This window comes from Arachis duranensis, chromosome 5, assembly GCF_000817695.3.
Source record: "Arachis duranensis cultivar V14167 chromosome 5, aradu.V14167.gnm2.J7QH, whole genome shotgun sequence".
Taxonomy (NCBI): domain Eukaryota; kingdom Viridiplantae; phylum Streptophyta; class Magnoliopsida; order Fabales; family Fabaceae; genus Arachis; species Arachis duranensis.
In genome coordinates, this window is record NC_029776.3 from 51,829,620 (window position 1) to 51,841,595 (window position 11,976).

An 11,976-nucleotide genomic window follows, 5' to 3' on the forward strand; every position below is an offset into this window, starting at 1 on the left:
TGAGGCAACACTGTTCTGCCTCTTTTGGTGAGCTATCCAATTTTCTATTTTTAAATCCCAAAACATTGCTACTCATATACCAAAATGAACCGTGTATATGATTTAATTTAACCAATCCCGGGTTATCAAAAATCATCATTATTTCCTTAGCTGATGGTACAAGACTAATTTATCACGGTATGAGGCTTTGTAATATCTAAAGCCAAAGTCACAGTCAATCAAGTGCATGCAAATCTTGATTCATTTGCCTTCACCTTAATGTTTCAGGAACAAACAGAAAAGGGATCACTGCAATAATTTCATCCCCTTTCTAAATACACCCAAAATTACAGAAGAATTAGGCTCAATAACTGGTATATGAGTATACAAATGTAATAACAATACAATCTGATGGAATTCTTGTATCAATATCAAGAATGATGCAAGTTAAATCCTGTGCTAATGGAGGTGAAAATGCAAATATGATCAGAATAGTTGCAAATTAGACTAACCGTAAATATCCAACAAAAGAATGTATCCAACAATATGCCTAACCTCCTTATAGAGAAAGATGGGTTGTTTTGGGCACTATAATTGATTGATTGGAAAAGATTAAAAAGAAAAACTTTGCTTGTTGGAGATATTGTTAAGCACATTTGATTGTATGATATAGCAGTACTCATATCCAATTTAAGGATGTGGGGAACTAACAAACCATCGGAAGATCAAAAAAGTCATGACGAAAAATAAAGAAATCCAACAGTTCAAGTAAAAGAATATGATTCTTAAAAATAAGAAAGAAATCTGATCTGAAATTCTGTATTGAATAAAAGTACATCACTGTGATATCAGCAGGGTCATTGTTTCTACAACACACCTAATAGAAACAAACTCAATTCCCCAATTTAGTGCTTTTAGGGAACTAGCAAACTGACAATAGGAAAACAAAGTAAAATAAAAATGAAAATAAGAAAGACCTTGAAATTGTTCTGAACCATAAAAAAATATTGAAGTGCCTCAGCCATGAGTATTAACAGCTTCCCACAACAAATTTTGGGGAGCAGGGTTGGTTAGGTCCCTGGCTTGCAAAGCAGCCTTCCTTAATGTCCGAATAGTCCACCGATTTGCCTCCCAGAACGACAAACTCCTGTAAGGCAAATTGTGCTTCTTGCAGAGAGCCTGTACCAAAGGCGAAATCTGCCTCAATTGGCACCTCGGCAACCTCGGAAACAAATGGTGCTCAAGCTGGAACTGCAAACCCCCAAAGAACCAATCCATCCAAGTCACGCAACTGATATCCAACGTCCCACTCGTCTGCTTCTCAAACCAATCATTCCCACTTGGCTTACCAAGATACACATTTGCAGCGAAATGGTTCAAACAGAACTGAATATGCTGGATAGAACAAACAGCAAAACTAGCAAGCACAAACATGATCCTTTCGCCGCAATTCGGCAAACAGGAAACAAGGAGAGGGAACCAAGTCCAAAACACAAGGATCCCAATTATGTTCAATGCCCTATCAGGCACACTCCGCTTAGTTGAAAACAACAACAAGAAAGTCTGAACATACAAGTTGATCCTAGCAATGCACATAACAGGATAGAAAGTCCAATGCTGGTAACTAATCAAGAACCTCGCCAAAGAATCAAACTTCAACTCCCTACCATAAAAACGAGAAGTAATCGAATTAAAGAACCTCGAGGAGACTGCAAAAACCGGCATGTGCTGGAGATCAGGGTCATGATCAAGGCTATTGCAGGCAATGTGATGAGCATTGTGAGTCCATTTCCACCACGCAATGCTGATCCCAGTCAAGCAGTTCCCTGCAACGATCTGCGCAAGCTTGTTAAACCCTTTGTTAGTCATAACAACATAGTGGCCGGAATCATGACCCACATAAGCGCTTTGCATCCAAAGCAAACCAAGCATCATACCGGAACCCAAATGGGCCCAAACACTCTGACACCAAAGAACTCCATATATCACAACCAGGAACATCACTGAAACCGATAAGAAAGTAAAAGATGTTACATGGTTCTTCTTATCAAAGAGTCCATGCTTCGAGAACTGAGAAGCAAGGTTCCTGTAGTCTCTTGAAACCTCAGAGACCTTGAAGTCCTTGAGATGGTAGCCAGTGAAGAATTTGTCAAGGTAGGACCATGCAGTTCCTGGATGGTATGCTATAAATGCATCTGTGACATCTTGGCCAGCCAGGGACAAAATGGGAACATCACCACCAGGGTGTTCTTTGGCCCAATCTGTGACATTGTAAACTTTTCCTTGGATTGAGATCCATAGATCCCCTGGCTTGTTGTGGAGACTTAACTCTTCTTGCGTTATGTACTCTTTTTGCTTCTTCTGCTCCTGCTGGCTCTTCTTCTCAATCTCACCCTCCATATCCCAAAACAACAGAAGAAAGAGACGACAATGAGAATGAGATTGTGAACAATGAAAGAAGGGTATATAATATATATGAATCGGTGAAAAGAAGAGAAAAAAGGATAAATGTGGGGTTTGTTAATGTTGTTTGGTTTCTGATTCTACAATGCAAAACCAAAGGGATCACCTTTTTTTTCTTTGTATTTCTGAACTGGAATGGGGTTGTCGTTGTTCAGAATGACAACCCCATAGAAAGTGATATTTGTAATTTGAATCGTTCGGGGGGTTGAGGAGGGATCTCTAATACCCAATTCAAAGTACCTAATATCTCTGTTCAATATCTTCGGTTTGTTTTGAACTTTATTCTGTTTTATTGTTATTGTTATTGGTATTGGCTGTTATACGGTTTGAAATTGAAACGTTTAGAGTGTATTTGGAAAGCATTTAAGTGAGAAAAAAAATTATTTTTTTAAGAAATGAATTTTAGTTCTATTTCAGATTTAAATTCATGATTTGAAATAATTAACTGCATGAATAAAATTTTGTCTGTTTTTAATTGTTTTGTCTTTGTGATTTCTTTATTTGTCTTTATTTATTTATTTATCAAGAATAATTTTGACATTTTAATTTTTAGTAATAATGGAATTGCAAATTAGACTTTTTTTTAGTTTGATTTAATAATTTGAACACTAATGCAAGAAATAAAATTCTCTTGAGAATTTTTTTGTGAGAATTTTATTCTCAAAGGGTTACAAATACATTCTTAATGTTTTTACCATAGATGTTATGTATCATTCTAGCTCATAATGAAAACAGTTTAGATCATTCAGTTTTTTTTTTTATTGAAATATTAATGGTGTTATTATTATTTTATTCAGTTTTGGAGAACTGCATTAAATTTTGTTAATTAATTAATGCATTTTATTTATCTATTTGTTCCAAGATCAGAAAAGAGAAGTGTAGCAAAATCACAAGGTGAGTTCTATGGTGTTTTTTACCATGGTGTTTAAATTGCCTAACTTACTTTTAAAAATAAAAAATAAAATGTTTAAAGCAAAAAATAAAATATTTAAAATTTACTACATATTATCTATTTGCCTTTTCTAGTAAGTTAGACACAATCTCAAAGGCACCATAGCATTCACCAAATCACAATGCTAAGCTAAGAGAGGGTATTTCATCACCACTAGGAGTGGCAAACGAAAAAGTTCTGTCTCGTTCCGCCAAAGGTTCGCTATTTGACAGGTTGGCTCATTCCGTTCCATCTAGTGAGACGGTTCTTAATTCTTTTTCAGTCTTGTTTAACGGCAGGCTAGCAGGTTGGCAGGCCAAACCCGACAAATTTTTTTATAAACCATTAAATATTAAATAATATATAATTTCACAACCATTTTAATAAAGTTATAATTTCTAAAGACATAAAAAACTTATAATTTTTAAATTCACAAACATTAAAGTCTTTACAATTAGAAATATGTAATAAATATAATCATAAATAAAATTTTTTGAAACAAAATAATAAAATCAATATTATCCAAAGCAAAACAAACATTGTCCAAAACATATAATTAAACATCTTCAAGTTTATAACCAATCAAACATAAAATATAATCCAAAATATAACTTAGAACATCTTTAATTATCATCTTCATCCTCTTGTAGATCAATAATATATAGAAATTTGTCAAAATATGCTTAGCCCATCGGAGAAGCCCGCCCCATCTCACTGAAGCCCACCAAAGCCCATGGATTAGGCAATGCGGGTTAGGTGAACTTTTTAAATTTGATAGTTTTAAATCTCCAGCCCAACCCGCCTTTTTTGGCAGGTTACACGGACCAACCCAACAGATTTTAACCCATTTGCCACTCCTAATCACCGCTAGAGAGGTGTGTCTGCAAGGCTAGGAATAGAACATACGCTTATTGTTCTTAGGCTTAGTTTGATAAAGTTTACCTTGTAAAAGTAGCTTAGAAAAATTAATTTTAAAAAATAATTTTTTTAAATAATAGTATTTATATTCGTTAAATCAAATTAAAAATAATTTTTAATAAATACAAGTAACAATAATTACGTTTGGTAAAATAGTTTTTAAAATTAAAAAATACTGTAATAGATATAAATATAAGAGTTAAATTTGGTATTAATTAAAGTATGGGATTATATTAGACTTGTGAATTTTTTAAATACAAGCTAACTTTAAAAAATTTCATTAGGTGCTTTCAAAAGCACCTAAATTTTTAAAAACTGTAAATATAAGCACTTTTTAATTTACTAATGAGCGGATATTTTATACGCTTTTTGGTAGTGTTTTCATATAGTTCTTAGCATGTTTTATTCACTTTTTATTATATTTTTATTAGTTTTTATGCAAAAAATACATTTCTGGACTTTACTATGAGTTTGTGTATTTTTCTGTAATTTCAGGTATTTTCTGGCTGAAATTGAGGGACCTGAACAAAAACCTGATTCAGAGGCTGAGAAAGGACGGCAGATGCTGTTGGATTCTGACCCTCCTGCACTCGAAGTGGATTTTTTTGAGCTACAGAAGCCTAATTGGCACGTTCTCAAATGCGTTGGAAAGTAGACATCTTGGACTTTCCAGCAATGTATAATAGTCCATACTTTACCCGAGATATGATGACCCAAACTGGCGTTAAACGCCAGCCAAAGACCCTTTTCTGGCGTAAAACGCCAGAACTGGCACCAAAACTGGAGTTAAACGCCCAAACTGGCACCCAAGCTAGCGTTTAACTCCAAGAATGGCCTATGCACGTGAAAGCTTCAAAGCTCAGCCTAAACACTCACCAAGTGGACCCCGGAAGTGGATTTCTGCACTATCTGTACTTAGTTACTCATTTTCTATAAACCTAGGTTACTAGTTTAGTATAAAAACTACTTTTAGAGATTCATTTTGTAACTTATGACATTTTACATCTCTTATTGTATCTTCTACGGCATGAGTCTCTAAACTCCATGGGTGGGGATGAGGAGCTCTGTTGTGTTTCAATGGATTAATACAATTACTACTGTTTTCTATTCAATCACGCTTGCTTCTGTTCTAAGATACTCATTCACACTTTAATATGAAGAATGTGATGATCCGTGACACTTATTATCATTCTTAATTTTATGAACGCGTGCCTGACACCCACTTCCGTTCTATTTGAGCTCAACATATTTATTGGGCGACAGCTTGAGTGCGTATCTCTTGGGTTTCCGATCCACATTTTTGAATTGCATCTCTTGATAATAGATCATTCAAACCCGTGAGATCAGAACCTTCATGGTAGAGGCTAGAACCAATTGGCAGCATTCCTGAGATCTAGAAAGTCTAAACCTTGTCTGTGGTATTCCGAGTAGGATCTGGGAAGGGATGACCGTGACGAGCTTCAAACTCACGAATGTTGGGCGTAGTGACAGTGTGAAAAAGGATAGAGAGATCCTATTCCGACACAAGTGAGAACCGACAGATGATTAGCCGTGCGGAACCCGTATCTGGACCATTTTCACTGAGAGGACGGAAGGTAGCCATTGACAACAGTGATCCACCAACATACAGCTTGCCATAGAAAGAGCCATGCGTGTTTAGAGAAGAAGACAGTAGGAAAGCAGAGATTCAGATGACAGAGCATCTCCGGAACCTTAACCTGTTCCTCATTACTGAACCACAAGTATCATTCAATTTATGCTCTTTTACTTTTTATAAACAAAACCCTTTTTATTATTAATTTCCTGACTAAGAGTACAAGATAACCATAGCTTGCTTCAAGCCGACAATCTCCGTGAGATCGACCCTTACTCACGTAAGGTATTACTTGGACGACCCAATGCACTTGCTGGTTAATTGTCCAGAGTTGCAAAAGTGTGATTGCAATTTCATGCACCAAATTTTTGGTGCCGTTGCCAGGGATTGTTCGAGTTTGGACAACTGACGGTTCATCTTGTTGCTTTGATTAGGTAATTTTCTTCTTGTTTCAACCTTTATTTTCTTTTAAAAAAATATTCAAAAATCTTTGAAAAAAATTTTGGGTTTCTTGTTTGTGTCTTGTGTCAAATTTTAAGTTTGATGTCAATTGCATGTTTTAATTTTTCTAAAATTTTCGAAAATATATGCATTGTGTTCTTTCTTGATCTTCAAGTTGTTCTTGTTTATTTTCCTTGTTTGATCTTTAGTTTTTCTTGTTCGGTGTCTTTCCTTGTTTTTCTTATCCATTTTCGAATTATTAGTATCCAAAGTATAAAGTTTTTTAAGTTTGGTGTTTTTTGTGTCCTTATTTCCTTAAAAATTTTTAAAATTTGTTCTTGGTGTTCATCTTGACATTCAAAGTTCTCTTGTTTGTTTTCTTTGTTTTGATCTAAAAATTTTAAGTTTGGTGTCATTTTAGTATTTTTCTCTTTCCTCATTAAATTAAAACAAATATCTTTTCCTTTCTTTACTCATCAGTCTCGAATTCCTTAGGTTGACTTAGTCAAAATTTTTAAAAATTTGGTAGTCTCTTGTTAATCAAGTCAAAATTTCAGTTTTAAAAGTTTACCTTTTTAAATCTTTTTCAAAACAAATTCTTCTTCAATTTTCTTTTTATATTTTTTGAAAATCCTTTATAAACTTTTTTTCAAAATCTTGTTCTTTTTTTATATAATTTTCGAATTACTTGTCTTAGTTTATTATTTTGATTGAAAAATTTTAAATTTGGTGCTTTCTTGTTAAGAAAGTTTCAATCTTTAAAATTTTAAAATCATATCTTTTTCAAAATCTTTTCTTTTATTTAGTTTCTTACAAGTATCTTTAATTTTAAGATATATCTTTTTCAAAACTTCCTAATCACTCTCTCTCTTCATTTTTCGAAAATCCACACCTATAATTCTTCAAATCTTATTTAATTAATTATTTTAGTTTTTAATTTTCTTTTATTTATTTTTCTAATTTATATTCAATTTTTCATTTATTTTATTTTATTTTATTTTCTTTTAATTTCGGTTTTTTTTAAAAAGATATATATAAATAAATATTTTTATTTATAATCCACATCATCTCCCTTTCTCCATCATGGACCTAAGTGAAAATGAATAGTCCAGATAGACTCTGGGGTCATACGCTAACCCCACTACTGCTTCATATAGGAGTAGTATCTGTATACCTCTCATCAGAGCCAGCAATTTTAAGCTAAACCCTCAGCTCATTAACATGGTGTAGTAAAATTGCCAGTATTCCAGTCTTTCACAAGAAGAACCTACTGAGTTTCTGGCATAGTTCTTACAAATTGCTAACACAGTGCGTGATAAGAAAGTAGATCATGATGTCTACAGATTATTGCTATTTCCATTTGCTGTAAAAGATCAAGCTAAGAGGTGGTTAAACAATCAACCCAAAGCTAGCATAAGAACATGGAAACAGTTGTCAGACAAATTCATGAATCAATATTTCCCTCCAAAAAGGATGACACAACTAAGGCTGGACATCTAAGGCTTTAAACAAGAGGATAATAAATCTCTTTATAATGCCTGGAAGAGGTACAGAGAGATGCTAAGGAAATGTCCCTTTGAAATATTTTCAGAATGGGTGCAGTTAGACATCTTCTACTACGGGCTTACAGAAAAGGCCCAGATATCTCTAGACCACTCAGCTAGTGGATCTATACACATGAGAAAAATAGTTGAAGAGGCTCAAGAGCTCATTGATATAGTTGCTAGAAATTAGCATATGTACTTAAGTAGTGAATCCTCCAGGAAAGAAGAGGCTAAAGCAGTATCCACTGAACCTAGTCCTCCAAAACAAATTACTAAACTCAATCAGCAATTTCTTTTTCTAACAAAACAGTTAGCGGAATTCAAGGAGATGCTACAAGATACCAAAAATGCTAACAATAATATGGAAGCACAATTGGATCAGACAAGATAGTAGTTATCTAAATAGATAACAGAAGAATGCCAAGCAAATCATCTAAGGAGTGGAAAGACATTGAATGTCTCAACTCAAAGTAGCAGAAAGCCAAGAAAGGAACAACTGAAAGAGGATGATCAATTCACTGCCCAAAATCCCTCTGAGGATAGTAAGAGCCCAGAGAGGAATGATTCTGGCGTTCAAACGCCAGAAAAGGATCAGAAGTTGGCGTTAAACGCCAATACTGCAGTCAATTATGGCGTTCAAACGCCAGAAAAGGGTGGCAACCTGGCATTAAACGCCCATACAGCACCCAATTCTAGCATTCAAATGCCAATGAGGGCTCAGACACCTGCAAGTGCTGATAACAACCCCTTAAGCAGGCTTCTCTAACCACTTTTGTAGGAAATAAACCTGCAGCAACTAAGGCTGAAGAATATAAAGCCAAGATGCCTTATCCTCAGAAACCCCGTCAAGCGGAACAGGATAAACAATTTGCCTGCTTTGCAGACTATCTCAGAACTCTTGAAATAAAGATTCCGTTTGCAGAGGCACTTGAGCAAATACCCTCTTATGCTAAGTTCATGAAGGAGATCTTAAGTCATAAGAAGGATTGGAGGGAGACTGAAAAAGTTTTTCTCACTGAAGAATGTAGTGCAGTCATATTAAAGAGCTTACCAGAGAAGCTTAAAGATCCTGGAAGCTTTATGATACCATGCACATTAGAGGAAGCTTGTACCAAGATAGCTTTATGTGATCTTGGGGCAAGTATCAACCTGATACCTGCATCCACTATTAGAAAGCTTGGTTTGACTGAAGAAGTCAAACCAACCCGAATATGTCTCCAACTTGCTGATGGCTCCATTAAATTTCCATCAGGAGTAATTGAGGACATGATTGTCAAGGTTGGGCCATTTGCCTTTCCCACTGACTTTGTAGTGCTGGAAATAGAGGAGCACAAGAGTGCAACCCTCATTCTGGGAAGACCTTTCCTAGCAACTGGACGAACTCTCATTGACGTCCTAAAAGGGGAAGTAACCCTGAGAGTCAATGAGGATGAGTTTAAGTTGAATGCTGTCAAAGCTATGCAGAAAAATAATATCACCCAAAGTAAATGGTGATAGCAATGCATATGTACTGTACTTAAATCAGGATGCATGAATATGTGGAAAACATGGTTAATGGACAATTAGATTTTGTATTGTGATTACATGGATTGTCTTAAGCTAGGTGGGAAGTTTAGGTTAATTAAGGATTCAGATTTTAGTCCACTTGACCAAATACAATCCTACCTTTACCTTAACCCCATTACAACCCTCAAAAGACCTCTTGATTTGTGAATTTGTGCATTAAATTTATGTTGATTGGTAGAAGAAGAGCAAGTCTTAGAAAGCAAGATTAGTAGAGAACTAAGAGAGTCGAACCTTAAACACTTGAGCGATTAGAGTGTATACATTTCCAGTGAGGGTTCAATGCTCGATTCCTTGTTGCCGGCTTTCATGAGCTATTTTCTTCTGCAAGTCTACTTGTACTTTATTTTGTGATTTGAATTAGTGAAATCCAGTTCATATTTGTTCTTGAAGGATTTGTTTACTTTTAACCAAGTAGATAGAAACATCTTAGCATATAGTTGCATTCATATACATAGGTTGCATTGCATTGCATTGCATGAGTCTTACTTTCCCCCATTCACTCTTTTAGCTTCTCTTGAGCTTAGCATGAGGACATACTAATGTTTAAGTGTTGGGAGATTGATAAACCACTATTTTATGATTTATATTATGCTCAATTGAGTGGTTTCTATCAAGTCTTTGCTTACTTATTCATATAAATTGTATGGTTTTACAAATTCTTCCTTATTCCTTAATATATGTGAAAATATGTTTCCTAGACCATAAAATTATTAATTTTAATTATCCTTTATTACAATTCGATGCTGTGATCTGTGTGTTGAGTATTTTTAGCCTTTATAAGGCAGGAATGGCTTAGAAAATAGAAAGGATACATGCAAAAGTGGAAGGAACGCGCAAAAATGAAGTTTTGACAGAAATGGCAGTGATGCGCATGCATGGACGATGCGGACGCGTGACTCGCGCAGAACCCAAGCGACACGCACGCATAGACGACGTGAACGCATGTCTAGAGCAAAACACAAGCGATGCGTACGTGTGACAAGGAAAACTTCCAAATGACACGCATGCGTGACCCACGCGCACGCGTGATGGATGCCACATGCAAAAAATTGCAGAAAAAGTCCCCGACGATTTCTGGGCTATTTTTGGCCCAGTTTTCGCCCCAGAAAACACAGATTAGAGGCTATAAAGTGGAGGAATTCATTCATTCATGATACAACATTCATTATTCACAATTTTAGCTTTAGATGTAGTTTTCTAGAGAGAGAGGCTCTCTCCTCTCTCTCTTAGGTCTTAGGATTTAGGATTAGGATTCCTCTTAAAGGTTAGATTTACTTCTTCTTCATTCCAGGTTCAATGTTCCTTTACTTTGGTTTCTCTTCTATTTTTATTTATTCTATTACTTTGATTTATGAATTCTCATGTTAGATTTGATTCTATATTTAATATAATTTGAGGTATTTAAAATTTATGACTTTTTTCTTCCATTCATGATATAAATAATTTGGATATTCCCCTTTTGGCTTTGGTTGAGTAAGTGGTGACACTTGAGTTATCAAACTCAGCTGTTGATTGAAAATTGAAGTTTGCTGGTTGATTTGGATCCCTCTAAAGCTAGTCTTTCCATAGGAGTTGACTAGGACTTGAGGAATCAAGTTGATTAGTGATGACAGGTCATCATATACCCATTTTTCAAGCTAATTTCACTTGTTTTGTTAGCATTTATGCACTTTCTTGCATCCTAAGTAAGTGATTTGGAGTGAAAATGCATAACTTCTTTAAATCAAGCAACCACCATGAATTTAATGTTAATCATTGAGGTTTGAGCTAATTTTAATTGCATTTTAATTGATTTATAAGCCTCTTGAATTTAGTGATACTTTGAGTGGTTGTTTGGTTTATTATAGGTGAAGAAAAGAAAAGAAAATGAAAAGCGTGGCCTAAGAAGCGTGACACAAGAAAAGGAAAGCGTGGCCAAAGAGGAGAGAAGCGTGCCGCATCACAATGGGGAAGCAACATTGCCCTCCACAAGGGCAGAATGCCCTCTAGGAGGGCAGCATTAGGTGACCAAGCAAGCATAGGCAACTCTGCCCTGCCCACTCCAAGGGCAGAGCACAAAATGGTGCCTTGGAGCCAAGAGAAGCAAACTCTGCCCTGCCCTTGTGGAGAGCAGAATCGGGCATCTCAAGGAAAGAAATCAAGAAAAAAAGGTCACCCATGCATGCCACAAGGTTCGAACAAAGAACCATGAGGAAGCCAAGCCTTGAGACCCACTACCATGCCAAGAAGCCAAAAAAATAAAATAGCGTGTTTGCACTCTCCCAGGATCGAACCCAAGACGTGAAGGAAGGACCCTGCCCTGCCCTTGGCGCGGGCAGGGCAGCAATTGAACTAGGCGCACCAATTTTGAAATCTGGCGCACCAACGTTCCTTCCCTGGCGCACCAACCCGTTCCTGCCCTGCCCTTGGCGCGGGCAGGGCAGCGTTTAACGTCCCACGCACCAAACACTCTTCCTGGCGCACCAAATTTCCTTCTGGCAGCACCATCCGCACGCACGCCTCACATCCTGGCGCATCAGCTTTCCCGCCCTGCCCTTGGC

The 11,976-nt window shown here is 36.1% G+C and overlaps 1 protein-coding gene across 1 annotated transcript; it reads right to left on the reverse strand.

Annotated features, from left to right (window-relative positions):
* Positions 1–771: 771 nt before the first annotated feature.
* LOC107489425 (delta(8)-fatty-acid desaturase 2-like) lies at positions 772–2,714 on the reverse strand. Its single transcript, XM_016110176.3, has one exon. It carries the CDS (start codon positions 2,377–2,379, stop codon positions 997–999), a length of 1,383 nt encoding a protein of 460 aa, XP_015965662.1. The 5' UTR covers positions 2,380–2,714; the 3' UTR covers positions 772–996.
* Positions 2,715–11,976: the final 9,262 nt, after the last annotated feature.